At 36.5% G+C, this 21,739-nt stretch overlaps 4 protein-coding genes across 4 annotated transcripts; 1 reads left to right on the forward strand and 3 right to left on the reverse strand.

Moving 5' to 3' along the window:
• Positions 1-2,724: 2,724 nt before the first annotated feature.
• On the reverse strand, positions 2,725-4,406 carry LOC107061701 (uncharacterized). Its single transcript, XM_015311447.1, has 3 exons — positions 4,232-4,406; positions 2,997-3,128; positions 2,725-2,954 (listed from the first exon to the last, which is right to left on the reverse strand). The coding sequence occupies exons 1-3, from the start codon at positions 4,404-4,406 to the stop codon at positions 2,725-2,727; spliced, it is 537 nt and encodes a 178-aa protein (XP_015166933.1).
• LOC107061702 (uncharacterized) lies at positions 4,403-5,161 on the reverse strand. The gene has a single exon (XM_015311448.1). It carries the CDS (start codon positions 5,159-5,161, stop codon positions 4,403-4,405), a length of 759 nt encoding a protein of 252 aa, XP_015166934.1.
• Positions 5,162-6,235: 1,074 nt separating this feature from the next.
• LOC102582543 (organic cation/carnitine transporter 7-like) lies at positions 6,236-9,759 on the forward strand. The gene is made up of 5 exons (XM_006353693.2): positions 6,236-7,026; positions 7,109-7,346; positions 8,333-8,816; positions 8,914-9,116; positions 9,423-9,759. The coding sequence occupies exons 1-5, from the start codon at positions 6,740-6,742 to the stop codon at positions 9,645-9,647; spliced, it is 1,437 nt and encodes a 478-aa protein (XP_006353755.1). The 5' UTR covers positions 6,236-6,739; the 3' UTR covers positions 9,648-9,759.
• Positions 9,760-9,957: 198 nt separating this feature from the next.
• On the reverse strand, positions 9,958-18,555 carry LOC102582891 (serine/threonine-protein kinase HT1-like). Its single transcript, XM_006353694.2, has 3 exons — positions 18,337-18,555; positions 16,697-17,679; positions 9,958-10,623 (listed from the first exon to the last, which is right to left on the reverse strand). Exons 2-3 carry the CDS (start codon positions 17,593-17,595, stop codon positions 10,284-10,286), a joined length of 1,239 nt encoding a protein of 412 aa, XP_006353756.1. The 5' UTR covers positions 17,596-17,679; positions 18,337-18,555; the 3' UTR covers positions 9,958-10,283.
• Between the last annotated feature and the right edge of the window lie 3,184 nt (positions 18,556-21,739).

Raw genomic sequence — 21,739 nt, forward strand, 5'->3', positions numbered from 1 at the left:
TGGCTATTAGAACACAAGGTAGTAAAGCATACATGGTTATGGTTTGAGATAAAAAAAAGCTAGGGAATGGTGTGGATTAGGAGCATTTGAGACATGTGTAAGGGAATGCAATTTGGGCAAATTGTAACTGTATTCTTTCAAGTAGTTAGGGGTGTGAATGGACCTAGTGGTTCTCCTAGGTGCATGTATTGATGGTGCATTAGTGGGGACAAAATTATGAGGATGGGGCAAGGATGAGGACTGGGCAGTGTTGTTGGTGTCTTGGTTAAGAACAAGTTCAGGATGGTTTTTAGCAATTTCAGGAGATGCATTTGTTTCCAGCAATTCATCATTAGCAAAAATACTTATCTGACTAGGTATAGAAGACAATTTATCAGAATGGACAAGCAACTTTAAGACAGAATCAAAACTAAAACCATTAGGAGCAACAACAAAAGGAAAAATAGCCTCATGAAAAAGAACATCTCTAGATACATGAACTCTTTTGGTAGCTAAGTCTAGTACCTTGTAGCCTTTAGTGTTGAAAAGGTATCAAATAAAGATGTGAGATGTTGCCCTTGGCTCAAATTTATCTTTGTGAGTTTTCAAAGTAGTGGGGAAACAAAGACATCCAAAACTCCTAAGGTGAGAATAAGTAGGCTTTCTTTTGTACAACAATTCATATGGTGACTTATTTTTCAGTATTTTTGTAAGTAGTCTGTTAATGATGTAGGTAGCAGTTAGGACACACTCTCCCCAATATCTCATGGGTAGTTATGATTGATAAAGAAGTGCCCTTGATGTCTCCAAAAGATATTTGTGTTTCCTTTCTACTACACCATTATGTTGAGGGGTATAAAGACATGATCTTTGGTGTATTATTCCCTTTTCTTGAAAGAAACTGGTTGCCTCACCACTTGTGAATTCTAGACCATTATCAAACCTAATGGTTTTCAACTTGGTTTGAAATTGGTTTTCTATGAGAGATACAAAAGCCTTCACAACCTGTAGTGCATTACTCTTGCACCCGATCAGCTGTGTCCAAGTTGATCTACTATGATCATCTACCATCGTCAAAAAATAACTATAGCCATCATGTGTAGGTACATGATAAGGCCCTCATAGATCAATGTGTAATAGCTCAAAATGTTCTCTAGTGGTGGTAGAGCTTTCCTGGAAAGGCATTCTAGCTTGTCTTGCCATAGGGCATATGGTACATGTAAAAGGTTGTCTAGCAGAAAAACTTATTGGTATAGTAGAGATACTCTTCATTTTTATAAAAGGAACATGTCCAAGTCTAGCATGCCACAAGAGTTCAGTATCATGAGTATGAGATGTAGGTAAAAAATTAGCAGAATGAGAAACATGGTTATCAGTAAGATAAGGACAATCAACAATTGAACAAGCTTCTTTATTGATCTTGTAAGAGTATTTTACAGAAGGAGATGGGGAAAGGGAAGCTTGACTGGTACAATGAGAAGGAAAACTAGCAACATGGGATGAAACATTACCAACAAGAGGTGCATGGCAATTATGGCACTTGAGACAGAGGAAGTATAGGCCATTTTTGGCTTTACCAATCTCCAGAGGGCTCTTCAGAGAAGGGCCCTGCAGTGAACAAGAGAAGTTGTTAAAACTGACTGCCCCTTTAAGTTGTAGGGCCAAACAATGGACAGATATTAAATTGAATTTAAAACTAGGAACAAACAGTACATTGCATATGGTTAAAGCTGGATTCAAACAAGCATCTCCACTTTCAATTACTTTAACTTTGTATCCATTAGGTAAGGTAATCAAGAAAGGGTAAGGTAGTGGTCTAATGTTTTTAAGGATGGTTTTGTTGTAGGTCATGTGATGTGATGCACCAGAATCTATGATCCAAGAACCAGCAGTTAGTTTAGCACACCTACAAGATAGATCACCTATTTCAGTTATAGAAGAGTAGCAAGCAAGTATACTTGCCAAGTTCACAGCTCCACTCATCATATTGTCTGAATTGTCTGAGTTAGAATTCCCATTGCCAATCTGCAGAGTTCCCAAAAGATTCAGTAGTTGTTCATATTGGACTTTAGACAAGTTCAATGGAATTTGTTTCTTCAGTGCAGGATCCTCCTCATTCCGGTGCCCATTCATCTCAGAAGCACACACATTTCCTGCTGAACCTGATCCCTTCCCCTTTGGAAACCGTGAGTTGGGTGGGTAGCCATGAAGTTTGTAACACCTGTCCTTTGTGTGTCCTGATCTCTTGCAGTAATCACAAAACAAAGAGGACTTGGTAGTGCTAGAACTGCCCCTAAACACATTGTTATTATTGAAGTTTCCAGAGTTGTTTCCACCTCCCCTAGTGGAACTGTAGTTAGTCTTAAGATCTTTGAGTACTGCACTATTGCTAGACTGGCCATAGGCATTTAGTGAGGTATAGTCAAGAACTGTGTGATTGTTAGGCTTCACTTCCCTTTGCTTCTCCTCTTGGGATAAGATGGCAAAAACATGCGCCATACTTGGAAGTATACTCATCATAAGGATATTGCCTCTGGATGTATACAACTCATTTAAACCCATTAAGAAATGTATGAGTCTCTTGTCCTGTTCAGCTTTGTGCAACTTGGTCTTACCACCACAAGTGCACATACATGTACACTGAGAATTGACATCTATAGTGCTCATTTCTTCCCACAACTTCTTCATTCTTGTATAATAGCCAGTAATGTCTAGAGGACCTTGGACAAGGTCATTGATCTCTTTCTATAGCTGATATAGTTTACACCCATTGGTTTGATCGTACCTTTCTTCCAACTCTGCCCAAAGTTCATGAGCATTGTTTACATACTGCAGACTGTCACGTAGATCAGGAGACAATGAATTCAGGATCCAAGAAGTTACCATGTCATCACATCTTTCCCATTGCAGAAAGCCAGGATCAACAAGAGCAGGTCGCACAATTGTTCCATTAATGAATTCTGTTTTGCTTTTCACTGATAGAGCTCTAAGTATAGCTCTTCTCTAAGATCTGTAACCTGTACCATCAAAAACTGCAGGCAATAGAGAAGATCCAGCACTTTCTGATGGACGTAAGTAAAGAGGACTGGCAAAATCTATTCGAACTGATGTGGGATCAGCATAAAAATGAGAGCTCGAGGTAGCTTCAGCTTGGAGATCAACCATATTGAGAATCACGAAAAGATTCAATCACTCGACAATCAACCAATAACAACACGTAACAAATGCAGATCCAATCGTGACAATCGAACAAGAATAAGATGAATCCTCCAGATAATAGAGAGGAGAAAATCAAATGAAGATCGGAAATGGCAGAAACAATAGAGGAATTCACAATCCAATTTGTAACATCCGACAAATTGAAATAGCTAAGAAGAGGCTTAGGATTTGAAAATCTGGAAAATTTGGCTAAGTGTAGAAACCAGTGATTTTTGGCCAACTTTGAGCAGTCGTAACTCCCAGCTCAGGATGAGTTAGGAGTAGTTCCAGTTATGGTTGTGAAGCTTATGGAATGATCTTTCCAACGCCATCGAGTTTGCTCAATTCTGAGTTCGTATGAGTGAGTTATGGCCCTTTGAAGTTGGGCAGTTGACAAGGAAATCCGTCCGGGAATCATTAAGGGCATTTTAGTCTTTTCCCTAGCCAATTCTTTTGGGATTATATTGTTGTATAGGGCTGATATTATCAACAATTGAACAAGCTTCTTTATTGATCTTGTAAGAGTATTTTACAGAAGGAGATGGGGAAATGGAAGCTTGACTGGTACAATGAGAAGGACAACTAGCAACATGGGATGAAACATTACCAACAAGAGATGCATGGCAATTATCGCACCTGAGACATAGGAAGTATATGCCATTTTTGGCTTTACTAATCTCCAGAGGGCTCTTCAGAGAAGGGCCTTGCAGTGAATAAGAAAAGTTGTTAAAACTGATTGTCCATTTAAGTTGTAGGGACAAACAGTGGACATATATTAAATTGAATTTAAAACTAGGTACAAACAGTACATTGCATATGGTTAAAGTTGGATTCAAACAAGCATCTCCAGTTTCAATTACTTTAACTTTGTATCCACTAGGTAAGGTAATCAAGAAAGGGTAAGGTAGTGGTCTAATGTTTTTAAGGATGGTTTTGTTGTAGGTCATGTGATGTGATGCACCAGAATCTATGATCCAAGAACCAGCAGTTAGTTTAGCACACCTACAAGATAGATCACTTATTTCAGTTATAGAAGAGTAGCAAGCAAGTATACCTGCCAAGTTCACAGCTCCACTCATCATATTGTCTGAATTGTCTGAGTTAGAATTCCCATTGCCAATCTGCAGAGTTCCCAAAATATTCAGTAACTGTTCATATTGGACTTTAGACAAGTTCAATGGCATTTGTTTCTTCAGTGCAGGATCCTCCTCATTCTGGTGCCCATTCATCTCAAAAGCACACACATTTTCTGCTGAACCTGATCTCTTCCCTTTTGGAAACCGTGAGTTGGGTGGGTAGCCATGAAGTTTGTAACACCTGTCATTTGTGTGTCCTGATCTCTTGCAGTAATCACAAAACAAAGAGGACCTGGTAGTGCTAGAACTGCCCTAAACACATTGTTATTATTGAAGTTTCCAGAGTTGTTTCCACCTCCCCTAGTGGAACTGTAGTTAGTATTAAGATCTTTGAGTACTGCACTATTGCTAGACTGGCCATAGGCATTTAGTGAGGTAGAGTCAAGAACTGTATGATTGTTAGGCTTTACTTCCCTTTGCTTCTCCTCTTGGGATAAGATGGCAAAACTCTGTGCCATACTTGGAAGTGTACTCATCATAAGGATATTGCCTCTGATGGATGTATACATCTCATTTAAACTCATTAAGAAGTGTATGAGTCTCTTGTCTTGTTCAGCTTTGTGCAACTTGGTCTTACCACCACAAGTGCACACACACGTACACTGAGAATTGACATCTATAGTGCTCATTTCTTTCCACAACTTCTTCATTCTTGTATAATAGCCAGTAATGTCTAGAGGACCTTGGACAAGGTCATTGATCTCTTTCTGTAGCTGATATAGTTTGCACCCATTGGTTTGATCGTACCTTTCTTCCAACTCTGCCCAAAGTTCATAAGCATTGTTTACATACTGCAGACTGTCACGTAGATCAGGAGACAATGAATTCAGGATCCAAGAAGTTACCATGTCATCACATCTTTCCTATTGCAGAAAACCAGGATCAACAGGAGCAGGTCGCACAATTGTTCCATTAATAAATCCTGTTTTGTTTTTCACTGATAGAGCTCTAAGTATAGCTCTTCTCCAAGATCTGTAACCTGAACCATCAAAAACTGCAGGCAATAGAGAAGATCCAGCACTTTCTGATGGATGTAAGTAAAGAGGACTGGCAAAATCTATTCGAACTGATGTGGGATCAGCATGAAGATGAGAGGAACTCGAAGTAACTTCAGCTTGGAGATAAACCATATTGAGAATCGCGAAGAGATTCAATCACTCGACAATCAACTAATAACAACATGAAACAAATACAGATCCAATCGTGACAATCGAACAAGAACAAGATGAATCCTCCAGATAATAGAGAGGAGAAAATCAAATGAAGATCGGAAATGGCAGAAACAATAGAGGAATTCACAATGCAATTTCTTCAAAAAATATTGATCAATCACAAACCAGAAAAAAATCTCACGAAGGATTAGATGCGGAAGAGAACTTGCGAGCAATTTCTGTGCTCTGATACCATGATGAAATCAGCAACACAAGCTGAGAGACTCCATTGATGAAAGCTAAGCTCACATGGAGGAAACTGAAACTAGAGAAGAATAGCATGAAGCTATGTAATTTTTGATTGAATGAATCAGTCTTTACAAAGTGTTACATATATACAAACTGTAATTGGAACAATCTAGAAGAAACAGTCTAACTAACTTGATTCCCTATTTTGTAACACATCTAACTAACTTCTAACTAATTATAACAAACTGAAATACTTTAATTGCATAATCTTAACACCTGGATCAATTGAAATGGAGAACAATAAAAATTTCAGAACTTGGTGCTCAAAATTTAAATTGATGTTTCATCTCTAATAAAATATAAGAACAAAAAAATTATATTAGTCTCTGGAATCCAGAACCAGGAGTATTTTGTAAAAGCACCAAAGGAGAAGATACATTGAAGGAAGAAGATTAAGAAAAGGGAAAAACCAGTAAGGAAAAAAATATTATTTTGTTGTTTCAGCTATATTATCAAACACTACTGGTCTATCAGTGTGAAATTATGCACTTAATAAACAAGCCAATAGAATATCCAAATGGAAGCAATATCAAAACAATCGAACATAAAATCAAACAAACAGAACCCAAAATTCAAACAAAAAAAAAACCTAAATCTTACGGCGATCCCAGCGTAACAAAGTTTAACCAAAACTCCTGGAGGAAGATGATAAGAAAGCAAAGAAAAAAAATAAGAGAGCGAGAAATCAAAGTGAAAGAGGAAAATAGGACAGAAAGCTGGAGAAGAGAAAAAGGGAAGCTTAGCGAGAAGGAGAGAGATTGCAATTTGCAGGGGTAGAAAGAACTTTGAAAGGGTTCGGTCGTTGGCAAAAGGCAGGGAAAAAGAAGTAAAAAAGTAGGCCCACAAAAGATGAAGTACTCAATAGCAGCCACTGAAATTTTAGTACCACTGGTTGTTGTTGGCTTATTAATAAGGGTAATATAAAAGAAATATCTTGATGATTATTTTTTTCCTCCCACTTTGGAGATGGCAATAGAGCAAGTTGAAGAAGATGATGGTTCTGTGTACACAATGGAAGAAGCACTCACATCAGTTGGAATTGGTAAATTTCAGTATATGGTATTGTGTTATGCAGGTCTTGGTTCTATTTCAGAAGCAGTAGAGACTATGATTCTCTCTTTTATAGGACCTGCTTTAAGGTCCCAATGGTCTCTTTCTCCTACTCAAGAAAGTCTTATGAGTAGTGTCGTTTTCGTTGGCATGCTTATCGGAGCTTTATTTTGGGGGTTTATCACAGATTGTTATGGAAGAAGGCAAGAAATGTATAATTTTATTTGTATTTTGATGTTTGGGAAGAATCTAATTTTTCATTATGTGTTGTTAATTAACGAACAGGAAGGGGCTTTTAAGTATAGCGATAGTGACGGCTGTATGTGCTACACTCTGTATCTTTTCTCCGAATTATAATTGGTTGCTTGCTGGGCGTATGATGGTTGGATTTGGAGCAGGGGGTGGACTTGTACATGGATCTTGGTTTCTTGAATTTGTGCCTTCACAAAATAGGGGAATGTGGATGATGATTTATGCAGGTTTTTGGACAATTGGAACAATACTTGAGGCTCTATTAGCACTGGTACATTTCTTTTGCTTTACTAATATGAAATGTTTTTCAATTTGCTTTTCTTCATCTTCCATTTAATTGCGCCTCCAAATAAATTGGTCCTCTCTACTCTACCCATTACAGTTACCACCTCTGTAGGAATTTTCCATCACTCAAGCCACTGTGACGTTTTATCAGACGTTAGAAAGGGAAAATAACAACATACCCACTGAAATTCCTTCCACTAGGGCTGTTTCTGAAAGAATGAAGAAAGCATAGCGGTTAGTAAGAAAATTAGTGTAAAGCCTACAAGAAAGAACAATAGCAAGTGATAATTGAAACACAATAAACAACATATGGCCAGAACTACTAGGGTAATACGACAGGCACTAACAAGCCTAATATGCCCACACATCCATCTCAATATCCTCATCTCCACAACATGCATTTTTTGAACATGTGAGTCCTTGGACTGTCCATCACTCCACCCCATACAACAAGGACGATCTAACTACCACTCTATAGAACTTACTTTAAGTTTAGGTGGTACCTTCTTATCACACAAGTCTCTAGAGGCAAGCCTCCACTTCATCCCTGCCGCCCCAATGAAAAAGAAATTAATTTATTGGAAGTAATCCTTGTTCATCCCTACTGCAAGAATGTCTTCCGCATCAGGTACGCTTCTAATCACAATGTTATGTAGGATTCTCATGTTCAAGATCTTGGTATTTATATTTAATTTACATATAGCATGTCTGTATATGCTTAAAGTTATGTTAACAAAAAATATGCAGATGTGTTGTGGAAGTAAGTGACTCAGTATAATCTCTAGATACTATTCTTTTTCGAAATAGTATAACTACGTTGTAAGTTGCTGCTTATAAGTTATATACATATTCATACATGAATGTTCTTGCAAAGGAAAATATGATTAAATTAAGAGTTTTACTGAGGTTGGTGCCACTATCAAGATCACGGAACATCAAAAACATATGGCATTCTCTTTGTTTATGTTGCAGATGATTATGCCAAGATTAGGTTGGAGATGGTTACTGGCTTTATCGTCCATACCATCATTTGCAGCACTTTTGTTATTTGTATTTACAGTAGAATCTCCTAGATATCTGTGTGCCATAGGTAGGACAAGAGATGCCTATGATATTCTGAAGAAAATAGCTGTCGTCAATAAGACACAACTTCCCCCTGGAAAGCTCGTATCTTCTCAAGTGACTGAGGTGCATGAGGAATTGCTTTCCCCTGGGAAAATCAAAGTCTCGATTCTTAAATCAGGCTTCTCATCACTACTAATGCTTTTGTCCCCCGCGTTACTTAGAAATACCCTCCTCATATGGGTGGTTTTTATTGGAAATGCCTTCTCATATTATGGCATTATATTGCTGACCTCACTGTTTAGCAGTGGACAATGTCAACATTCGTCAATTGCTTTGAACCTGAATGATGATCAGAGCCTTTATACAAATGTGCTCATCAATAGTCTTGCAGGTAAAACAATCTTCTCTTTACTTGTGTCAAATTCATCTCAACTAGTCAAAAGTTTACAGGTTCTAAAATCCAATTTATTCTATTTTTGGTCTCTCAGAGATCCCTGGAACTCTTGTAGCAGCTATAATGGTGGATAAAGTTGGTCGGAAATTCAGTGTGGCACTTATGTGTGGTTTAGGCTTCCTGAGCATTTTACCGCTTGTTGCACCTCAACTACCTGCTTTGACTACTGCCTTGTTATTTGGTGCTCGTACTTTCATTTCTGGAAGCTTTGCCATTGTGGGTGTCTATTGTCGAGAGGTAACTATCATTCCTTGTAATAATGCAAATTTGTAGACAGGAATACTCATTCCTGTTTCCATCCAGTCAAATTTGATGCATATATAAGAAAGTTGACTTCAAGATTATGTTTCATTTATTTGAAGAAGTTTAAAGCTTTCCAGTCGTTCTTAGACCTCGAACAGGTAGAGTGGTGTGTATTTGGAACCACCTGACTCTCAAGCCAGATGCATGTATTGAATTTGAAAGAAAAGTGGAAATCTCTCTTCTTCTTGTTAGTTGTTAGTATATGTTGACAACTATCTCATTTTAATGTCTTGTATACAGATATATCCAACGTCTGTAAGGTCAACAGGTATTGGAGTTGCAAATTCTGTGGGAAGAATAGGGCCCATGATTTCTCCTATAGTGGTGGTGCAACTGGTAAGAGGGTGTCATCAGACGGCTGCAATCGTATGTTTCGAAGCAGTTCTAGTTTTATCAGCAGTCAGTGTTCTGCTCTTATCAGTAGAGACAAAGGGTAGGGAACTAATTGATACTCACGATGTCTAAAGTTTGGACTTATTTCATTTTACTTGTGTAGAAGTGATGAATATGTTTGTATCACTTTCAATTACCTGTGTAAGATTGGATTTTATGAAACTTCCTCTCATTTGCAGCTAAATCATTTATAATCAATCAAGATTCAACCAAAAACAGTTGAAAGCATGATGTTTGGTAATAAATAGTATACCACAACACCACACACACGTCTTCCTGAAGGTCAACTTATCTCATTTCTATATATTACATTTAGAAGAAAAAAGAAAGATAAGACCTACCACATTTTCTGCATAATAATAAAATAAAGCATCAGAGATGCGAAAGGTAATCTATGGGGTCAGGGTGGATCTGCATGTAACGTCTTCAGCACCTGATAAAATTTTATCAAAGTAAAATAAAATACAGAGATATGTATAAATACACTTACTATTCTATTATCACTAATCAGAATCTTAAATTCAAGAAGAAAAGGAAAACAAAAGAAGATACAACACAAAATCAAACAGTTTCTTGCCATAACTTTCTCCCCTTCTTTCTATCTGAATAAAGAAATTATGCCTCATAGATACATACACATGCCAGACTTTGAATCACTTCTGTTTAGCCTTCCCAAATCCTTTACTGCCTACAGTTTCTCTTTCCATATCAATCTGTGGTCATGGGTTGACTGATGCAGCACCTGAAACGGGCCTTTCTGACTGTTGTTAAGATTTCTATTTCTGCAGCCTCGAGCATTCTGACCACCTGAGAGAAGGGTGGTCTATTGTCAGGGTTACCATCCCAGCAGCGAGTCATGATTTCACCTAGTACAGGTAAACAATCATTGGGGATGGTTGGACGGACGCCTTTGTTGACAACTGCAAAAGCTGCCTGCACAGCAGTCATGTTCTGGAAGGGAAGCATCCCCGTTAGAAGCTCCCACAGAACAATGCCAAAACTATAAACATCAACTTTCTGTGTGTAGGGTCGGTGCTGGATCATCTCCCTGCAAAACACAGTAAAATGCTCTCAAGTAGCCCACAACACCACACATGCTAAACCACAACTAGGAGCAGTGTATTTCTATTTTGCAAAACACATGCAATTCAGAAAGTATTGCTAAGATATCAATACTGCCAAAAAAATAAATTGCTAAGAAGTGAATAGATAGTTTTTCAGGGGAAATATGCCAGGTTGTTTCCTTTTCCAAACAACCTAAAATCGATTTTTGAATATATTATAATTGGATGTGATTTCCAAGAGTGGCTACACATGCCAAGCTACGAGCCTTATTCGACATGAAGATTGCAACTGGGACAACCTTTATAGCATCAACTTTGGTACTTGACAAGTTCCCATCTATTTTCCTCAAGTCATGCAAGCTACTCATCAACACACTACTCATTCCTCGCACTTGGAAGAATTGCATTCAAAAATCTTGTGCCATTACAGCAAAGTGGTCCATCTAAATTGCAACAGCACACTTAAGCAACACCAGAGCCACTAGATATGTCCATGCCTATCACAAGCATTCTGACAGCGTCTTATATTCACCCACAAATACTATCTTCTTCAACTAAATGTCGGAAAAGATTGTCCAATTGGAAATGAAAAACTTCATCTGTCATATTTCTTTGACAAATGCAAACACAATCACAGGCATTTGGACAGTGTCTTATAGGCACCGATAAACACCATCTTCTTCGACTAAATGTCGGAAAAAGGTTGTCCAATTGGAAATGAAGAACTTCATTTCTCATTTCTCTAACAAATGCACGCTTATTCTCCAATCTCCCTTAGTTTTAAAAAAAAATGTAATTTCATCTCCCAAGACAAGTTTCATCTCTAATTTTGTGTTTATTTTTTTTTGAGAAAGTAACATCAAGTTTCATATCCAATTTTGTGTTGAAAGCTAGACCATGGAAACTTATCAAACAATTGTATTCTAGAGATATATCCATAGATACTCTTCTTAAAACTTAATTATGTAATGGATCTCCAGCCAATGGAAAAGGATATAACTCTATATTTCGATCTCTTTTCATCCTGGATTGCTCATCTAACTCAAGGTACACGTCCTAACTGCCACATCAAGCCCGATAATAAGCTAACATAAGGAATACCTTTTTTTAAAAACTTTTGTGAAGGCTAACATGAATAATATTTCAAGGGCTCTAAACCATGATAAGTTCAGATGTCTTCTGGTCTGTTAGAATGTAGCAACATGTTAATCAAGTTTCCGATTGAAAAGGCACCCAAGTAGTAGTGATGCAATAAACAATCAATCAAACAACTAGCTTAACCTCGAAAAAAGTTGGGTCTGGCTATATGGATTTGCAACCACTATGCTCTATTCAGACCCAAATTGAAGTGAACATTTTGTTTTTGTCATTAAAACTTTACTATAGTTATCAAACAGGGGCGTTGGTAATTTTACTTGTTCTATATGTTTTAATCACATGATTATAAAGTTTATCTGACAACTACTTAAGCTGTCAAGTATGCAAATGCAATGATTGACAAATGACACTACAGTGTACCCATACATACATAAGTGTAATTTCTTAGTAGACAGAGTTGGAATATTCTTACGTATGTGAATTTGTACCTTCAATATTCTGGTGTGTTTTTCATGTGAGTGTACACATGCTATATCAGCCTATCTAAATCCTTTAGAAGATTTGACGCATGCACTTTTCTTTCATACTTCTCCGAGAGAGATCTAAAAACCTGAGTTCTTTTAAGAAAAGATCTACACTGCTTGATCGCTTTAGATAAGGCAGGGAAACCATGGTATCCACTATCCAGTATGCATGAGACAAGCATATTAAAGAATTGACTATTGATCTCCAATTGTCTTAAGGAATATAGCCTGCTTTGACAAGAACATAGAAATGTCAAAACACGCTGAGAGGCATAATAAGTTCCATTACCTAAATATGCCTTGGAATTAAACTTCATTAGTTTAAAAGTATATCTGAAACTACCTCAAGTGATGCAAATACCATTTCAGGGAGGAGCAAACCTGAACGCGTAGTGGTTCAAGTTTCGACATTATTCAAGTGAGATTCAAAAGGTCGTTTGCAGAAACATTTGACATAATCCAATGCGAGAGCAAATGCTAAAGTGCAAAATATATTCCCTCTCATACTTCAGAGATGGAATATATGAACTCCTTGAGGTGGTTGTATCTTGACACTGAACAAGATCCTCAATAACATGAAGAATACTCCACAATAGGGGTACGAACAAGAATCTCCTACTGCAATATTCACAAGGGACTCTGAAGCAAGAATTGACAGATCTTTGTTCTAGCCCTTTTGCTTCCAGAAGAGAAAGAGAGCCAAAGTAAAGAGAGATACTTTAATATAGGAAGGAGCTACGACAGCCATTTTGGAATAAAAAACACCTTTTTGACGAAGGTCTTTCATTATTCTCCTCGTTAAATGTACTATTATAATGAGATCACAAAAATGTACCAAACCTAAGAAACTTAACCAAGGACCTCACGAAGAGCAGGATACTTATCCAACAACTAGATTTGAGCCCATTACTCAGAGGCAACACTTCAGGACCTGTTCAAAAAGTAGCAGGGCACCAAAGCAAGGGGAGGAGGAACTTGTAGTACAGATGTCCCCTTAAGCCAGGAAGTTTCAAACACATTCTTTTATATTCAAATAAAACGCATTCCCCCCTCCCTCCCCAAAAAAAAAAAAATACTCATGTGGTGCAATTACAATGTTTCTCAAGGTGGGTGAGCATAACTGAACTGAACCAAAAAAAACAAAAGGTATTCCCGAGTACCCGGGATAAAAGGGCAAGACCACTACCCACCTAACTAGGAGAAGGCTGCCTTAACTTTCATTTCAAAGAATTTATCAGTTCAAAACATGCAGTAAAAAATGATTTCTATTAGAATAACAACTATGCCTCAATCCAAAGCTATATTACTACCCAATGCTCTATAACTTACCCCATGAACTGTAAAGTTCATTTGAGATCATTTAGGTATTCGAGGATGTGCCGTACAATTTTAGACAAGTGTTGGAAAACCATCTACTGAGAAAGGAATTCATGTAGAGGCAGTTAAACTCCTCCATCTTAAGGTAAAAACCTAATGTAGCAGACTTTATTCATTTTTTATGATTGGAAAGTTGACACTCAGTCTACCAAAGAATTTTCCTCACGCATTACCAAGAGCAGAAAACAATTGATTTCAATGCGTCTCCCTATACAAGTAAAGGCTAGGATGATACAAGTTATCTATCGCATTGAAGATTCACTCATAGGCCTAGTGGAGTTAAATTTAGAAGCTATCATCAATCACAAAACATTTTATACACAGGGCCAGCCAGATCTACAATGAAAATACCTATAACATCAGATTTCTAGACCTAATAATAAAAACTAAACATAGGTGCAGCTTCATCAGGTAAATTTCAACCTGATCACCTATATCCAGATACAGTTGGCACCTACTTTTGGCCGTTCAGGAACTTCCCACAAGCATTAGACTTCTCTTCACAAAATCTTGAGAGAAAGAATATCCTACAAAAGATCTACAAGGAATACAGGCTCTATTTCAGTCTTCCATGTCCATGTGATCTTCCATAAGAAGCATTAAAACCAGAAATATCCATAGGACTCGAACTAAAAAATTCAATGTACTCCCAGTAGCCATATTCAGGACACAATCTCAACACAAATGATAGTAGATGTTATGATTATACAAGTTATATTTTTGCCAATCTACTCTTCTTACTTGTATTGTTTGAAATAAGGCAAGGAGAAAAAACTAATCTTGGAGCACAAGGTGTGGCCTAGTGGTCAATGAAGTGGTGTGACCAAGGTTTAGACAAAAACATATTTGTCTAAGCCTTGGCAGACCAAGTTATCTGGTACCCGTGTTAGCGGGAGGTAGCAAGTACCTCATGAATATTCGAGGTGCGCACTAGCTGGCCCAGAAACCACGTTATAAAAAGAAACACTAATCTTGGAGCTAATTCTGTTGAATTTAAGTTAAGAATAAGAGATGACACACTGTTATAAAAAAAAAAAAGAGATGACACACCCAAAAAAATAAGTTGAACCACTTAATCTGAAGTGCCTACAACAACCAAACAGAAATGGTTAACATTTCTCAGTTTGATTACTGTTACATGGAACGAGCACCATGTACAATTTATTACCAGTGAGACCCTAGAATGGCAGAAGAGGGAACAGAAGATGAGAGACAAATATATGGCGAAGCCAAAAAATATATAATTAACTTTAACCCTTTAAAAGTTTAAAACGAAGGTGACAGATGATGAGCTTCTGTATACTGTTCTAACTAGAACATTCCTTAAAAGCACATGAGAATGAACTACGGCTCATCTCTATACATCCTGAAAACAAATTCCATGAGCTAGACTGAGTTAAGCACACTAAAACCCACAAAAAAGGAGTTTTTGACATTTCTAGCAAGAGGCACAAACAACTAAGTTTAAGGAATGACTGGAAGAAACAACTTCTCTCTCTCTCTTAGCAATACCAGGCATACAATAGGAACATTAGACACAATCAATCTGGGTTTTTCAAAGGGTTATAGAGTACTTAAACCCATCATATTTTTCCCCATGGATTAGCGCAATTGGCAAATGAGAGGAATTTGTGTCTTAGGTCATAATATGAACACTTCGCTAAGCGAATTAAGGCCAATATTAAAAAGGAAGGTAAACTGGTAAAGGGACGGGTCCATGAGTCCATCATCCCCGAGTTTCAAATGCTCCGGTTGGCTCGATGAAAAATTTGAGAGGAGGAGGGTGGAGGGGTGGGCCCATCATCCCCAAGTTTCGCAAGATCCATTGGCCCAAAGGTTTGAGGGAAGAGGGGCAGGGCGGGTCCATGATCCCCGAGTTTCAAGAGCTCCAGTTGGCTCCCGACAGATTTCTCAATCATCAAAAAAATAATTAAACCCATCACTTTTTCACTTACAATCTAACTTTGGGCAATGCAGGTGCAAGTATATTTAGATCATTAACCAGAAGATATAGTGCAAAGAAATGTTCAGCCAAATATCATGTTGGAACATAAACATATTCTTTTTTTTTTTTTTTTGATAACCGAGAACTCCACCTGTGACCCGCCCTTTGGGCCACCAATCACAGTCTTCTAAACTCGGTGGATAATGGGCCCGCCCCTCTACCCTTCTCCACTTAAATACCGGGATTTGCTTTGCATGGTGTGGGGCTTGAACCTGCGACCTAAGCTACAAATCCTCCACCTTCTGCCACTTGAGCTAGGCCTTGGGGGCTCCAGTTTCTCCATTATTATCAGCAGTTAATGATATTTTGGTTTAAAGGAAACTGATAGACAAGTAAAGCACTGTGGTTGTTAAATAACACCAGTATTGTGGGCTTAAGCCATCAGTGTTCAAGTAGAATAACCATTTAAGTAGCTCGTAGACAGGAAATTATGAGAGCTCAAGATGCTATATGCAACCCAAAGTTTCGCAGATAGGGAGAAAACTCATCACCTTTTGCCACTCGAGCTAGGCCTTGGGGGCAGAACATAAACATATCTTATTGCCACCATTTCTCTATTTTCTTTGCTAAGTTGAAGGCAATTGCATTGCAAACACAAATATGTAAAACAACAACAATAACAACAACGAACCCAAGAGTAATCCCACAGGTGGGGTATGAGATGCGTAGAGTGTACGCGGACCTTACCCCTACCTTGAGAAGGTAGAGATGTGGTTTCCGATAGACCCTCAGCTGAACGAACAATAGGGCACGTACTGTATGCAAAACATTTGTATGAATTTTACAAAAAGAAGGAAACTGAAACCATGAAAGAATCTATGGAACAGCCGAAGTAGCTCTGTGTTATGGCTGATATTTAACATTTTGAAAAGAAAAATAAAAGCAAAAGCTCTGTATTATGGTTTTGCCAGAAGAACAGGCTTAGACTAAGAAAATCACTTTTCTTTTTTTTAATTAGGTAACTTAAGAAAATCACTTTTTATTTTTTTGAGAAAGGTAACAGTAAATAAGACAATCACATCTAACAAGGTTGCTAAAGGGTTAGAGGCTTACGGAGCCATCCAGCGGTATGTTCCAGTCTCTGGTGTCATTCCTTCTGTCTGCACCTCAATACGAGCAACCCCAAAGTCTGCAATCTTGATTGATTTATCAGCAGAAATTAATAAATTATCAGATTTCAGGTCACGATGTATCAGATTCAGGCCATGCACATATTCCATACCCCTTGCAACATCCAAGGCCTGCTTCACTGCTAACTTTAGGGGCACAGATCGATTTTGTCGCCTAGTGAGAAACTGACGAACTGATCCTCCTTTAGCATATTCAGTGACAATACACCACACCATGGGTTTACGGCATGCACCAATAAACCGAACAATATTTGGATGTTTCAACCTTGCCAACATCATAACTTCCTGCTGAAACTGCTGCTCCATCAAGTGAGCCCTCTCAAGATCATTCTCTGGCCTCTCTAGAAGCTTGATAGCAACATCCTCACCATTGTAAGTTCCCTTGTACAGTTTACCAAAAGCCCCTTGCGCAAAAGCTGGCCCCATGTTGAGCTTCCTCAAATCAATTGTCCACTCATCATAATTCTCAAGCCCATTGGTAGGAAATCGAGGATCCATCAACGCTTTAGCTAGGGCATCATCACTCAACCCATGAGAAGTTTTGCCCTTATTTACACTAGCTGCAACCGAATAGTTATTGTGGACACGCTTGAGACCCTGATGATTTAAAATACGAGTATGTGAATCATTTGATCCAACACTACTATTATCCATCGACATTGCAACTGAACCTCCACCATTGCTCATCTGCAAGCTCCCATAACTGTCGATTGACATATTTGACCCTTCACCAAGCTTATGGTAAAAATTTTGTGTGAGACCATAATGATCATGGTTCTCATTTAAGTCTATAAGTCCCGCAAACTTTGGAGCCTCCAGCATTTTCCCCTCAAAGCAACTGCAGAAAAAAAACTATAGGTTCTTTGGCATGAGGATTTGTTAGTCAAACTTTAACAATCCACAATCCTGTAGAAAAAATCATGAACTATCAAAACACAATAAACATAGACAGAAAATAACTAAACCAAAATTAAATTCAAAATGAACACACAGAAGAAAAAGTTCTTCGGTCTTCACTAACAGACAAGATATTGTTTAAAGGAAAATCGTCCTCAACTTTCAGTTCATTTAATTCATTCAAATTAGCTAAATGACTAAATCATTTAAAATCAGTAAATGTAATTAATGAGTATATACTTTAATGGAGCAATAAGGATAGAAATGGCAAAAAGCCTTGTTCGACCAATTTTTTGCTGCTAAGAGCTAAAATGAATTTCTGAGTTAAATCTTCAGAAGCCTGAAACATCTGAAAAATTAACTGAAAGAAGAAGTGAATTTGTTGAGAAGAGAAGAAGAAAAAAACATGCACAGACCCACCCAACTGTAAGAAGTTCCATTTCCCCTTATCTCCCCCAACAGATGAAAGGGTTTAATGGTAATTTACAACAAAAACGCGTTTCCGATTTGAAGCTCAGGCTTGAAAGAAAACAAGTCAGATAACCGAAGCATAAACAGGCAACAACAAAGCTATAGAATTTAGCAACAAAACCAGCTGAAAATTAACACAAAACCCCTAGAAATCAACAAATTAGGTGATCTAAGGATAAAATTACAGAAAATAACCTGGATCGAGTAGACTTGACTTTGATAATTTTGAGATATGGTATGGTATAGGCTCCCAAAACAAGCCGATCGACCGGAAAGCAGTAAAAAGGGAGTCTGAGCAGCAGCAGCGGTAGAGAAACGACGACGTTTGAAGAGATAAAAGCAGAGAGGAGAAGAGAAAAAGGAAGCAAATGAATGAAATGTTAGCTTTTTGCAGTCAGTCTTGTGTGTTTGGTCTCTGGTTTTGTTTTAGTTTTCCAGGACACATTACACTTCTGTCCTTGCATACCCCCATTTGGTGGGGTCTACCTTCTTGACTCTACAACTTATTACTTGGTCCGCGATAGTTTGGTAGAGTGTATTAAAAATAACAACTTTCACATATAGCAAACACAAAAATCATATTTGTATGTTATAGTTATAGTTTGCATAATTGCGCTCCATAACAAACATAAATATGTATATTTCGCTATATATATATATAAAAAAGAAAGCAGTTGTATAATCTGCTTTGGTATAAAGATCAATTATATAATTTGTGTTTGTATAAAGCGAGAAAGACAAAAGAAAACTGGGCAGTGGAAGATCGTATTTGTATAATAATAAGTGTATAGGACGAAAATATATGCATTTGTATTTGTATATACAATTTTCTCTCGTTTTATACAAACACAATGTATACATTTGTGTTTGTATAAAGTGAGCGAGCGAGATTTGGGAGAGGGGAGAGAGGGGAACGAAAATATATGTATATATAAAATTTTCTCTCGTTTTATACAAACACAAACGNNNGTATTTGTATTTGTATATACAATTTTCTCTCGCTTTATACAAACACAAACACATTTTATACAATTTGCGTTTTTTGTATAAAGTGAGAGAGGCGAGTGAGGGAGAGTGGTGAGCGAGATCGGGGAGAGGGGAACGAAAATATATGTATATATACAATTTTCTCTCGCTTTATACAAACACAAACGCATTTTATACACTTGCATTTGTATAAAAAGCTAGAGAGGCGAGGGAGAGAACGAGAGTGGCGGGCGAGATTCACCAAGAGAGAGGCAAAATAACAACAGTTTGCTATGGAGTACAATTAAATCATACTATATTTATAGCATTTAATTTGAATTAATAGTCTGCTATTATATACAATTTTCCCTATTAAAAATAATATTGCATGTAGTGTATTAATAAGACAGATATTAGTTATGTACTTATGTTAACATTATTTCATATATATTGTTTAATTTGATCTATTAAAATAATAAATGTTGCATAACTTTTACTCCATCCGTCTTATTATATGTGGCACTTTTTGAATTTCGAGATTCAAACAAATCTATCTTTAACTGTAAATTTTTCATAGATGTTTTAAATATTTTGAATTATCATTTATTGTGTCTTATAGTACTTTTTACTTATTTACAAATATATAAATTTCAATCAAAAAAATTGAAAAATTCATGCGCAAATTCCCGATCAAACTTAAACTGTTTGACTCCGAAAAATGAAAAATGTTACATAAATTGTGACAAAGGGAGTAATTTTAAAAAATTGTTTACAAGAATATCCTCCACATTATTTAGCTTAGGGAAATGGAAACTGTTTTTTTAAAGGATTTGAGGGATAGTTATGTCATTGATGAAGCTTATGTATGTGTTGAAGTTCCTTGTATTACTAATAAAATATGAATTTTTTTTATGGTATTAGTAATACGTACCTCAATACACAATACTATGTATAAAAATGTGCTAAATAAGGTATTAATAAAATAGAAAGTTAATGCATGCATTATTTTTTTAGTACACTCTATCAAACAACTCTTATTTTAGGGGGCGTTTGGTAATTGGATAAAATTCAACTTAACCAAATATTATTTTTCGTACAACTTATACGACGTTTGGTAGATAGAAAAGAGATAAGTTATTCATGTATAAAATTAATACAATATTTAGTTGATTTAGAAACTTGCATAACTAATACATGTATAAGTTATGAAGAAATCTATGTTTTGTTTTACTCAGAAAAGAAGGTGGAATAACTAATACATGTACAACTAATCATTGCATAACTAATACATGAATAAGATAATACATAGATTCACTCATAACTAATCATTATATTACTAATACATGCATACCTCTAATCAACTACCAAACGATCCATATGTGTTTTTAGTAGGTGTTTGAACATGCGATTTTTGTTTTGTGATTTAAATCAAGAGATGAAATCTCATTTTTTCCCCAAAAAAATGATTTGAAAATTTAATATCATGATTTCACGTTTTTAAGTACAAATTGATTCACGAGCTTATATGTTGTAAAAACAAAATTACTATTTTATATCTACCAACCATTTTATTTCATATGTAAACAAAATTTATAGTTGATATTATTACTATTACCAACCTTTAAATCATTTATATTTGATATAAATACTACTCCCATCAACCAAATTTATATAGCATAATATTAACACTCTTACCATTATTTAAAACATTTATATCTAGAAATACGTGCTCAACCTGAAGAGATTGACCATATAATGTGCAATAATTATACTAAAGAATAATACACTACAATTTATATTCAATTTTACTTTTTTATTATACTAAAGTTCGATCAATAAATATTGTGTTTTTTGAAAATTGTTTTATAATGATCAATTATACTTTCGGAAAAGGGTCATATTTACCTTTGTACTCTTAAAAAAGGTTATATTTATTTTTCGTCATACTTTTTTTTGATATATTTGCATTTGACATCCAACTTTGGCATATATTTACCTTTGGGATCATATTTTAACTTTTATCATCCTACGTAGCACCAATATGTCGCCTATATAGCTATTATATCACAATTAAAAATTTACTTCCTTTTTAATATTTTACCCCACCCACCCAATGTGAGGACCCATTAAGCATAACTCGAGTGCCCATTCTCTCGTTGAGTTACAAATAGTAACAACATTTTCTTTGGTCTATGTTCTACTACAATTCTATTCGTCCCAAATCTTCTTTCTTGTTGAGTGGCATTGAAGAGTAAATATGACCCTTTTCATTATAGTAAACTTTCGCTTATTTAATAAAATTGTATAAAAAGTTGAGACAATTTAATAATTTTCACAATTTATTGAGTTAATCTATATATTTATAAAGAAAAAGATAGTTTAAAAATTGAGGAACTTTCACATATAGCCACTCAAAAATAGCCTAATTACTCTCTATAGCTATAGTTTGATAATTACAATTCGTAGCTACATGTTATAGGGAGGAGAGAGGCGAGCGAGACTGGGAGAGAGAGGAGAGAGACGCGCGAGAGAGGGCAAAGAGTGGGAGAGGTGAATTGTATATGTATATCGGTTAGATAATTGTATATTATACATATGTATTTGTATATATGGAAAGCGAGATTGGGAGAGG

Source organism: Solanum tuberosum, unplaced genomic scaffold (assembly GCF_000226075.1).
Source record: "Solanum tuberosum cultivar DM 1-3 516 R44 unplaced genomic scaffold, SolTub_3.0 scf00157, whole genome shotgun sequence".
NCBI classification, from domain to species: domain Eukaryota; kingdom Viridiplantae; phylum Streptophyta; class Magnoliopsida; order Solanales; family Solanaceae; genus Solanum; species Solanum tuberosum.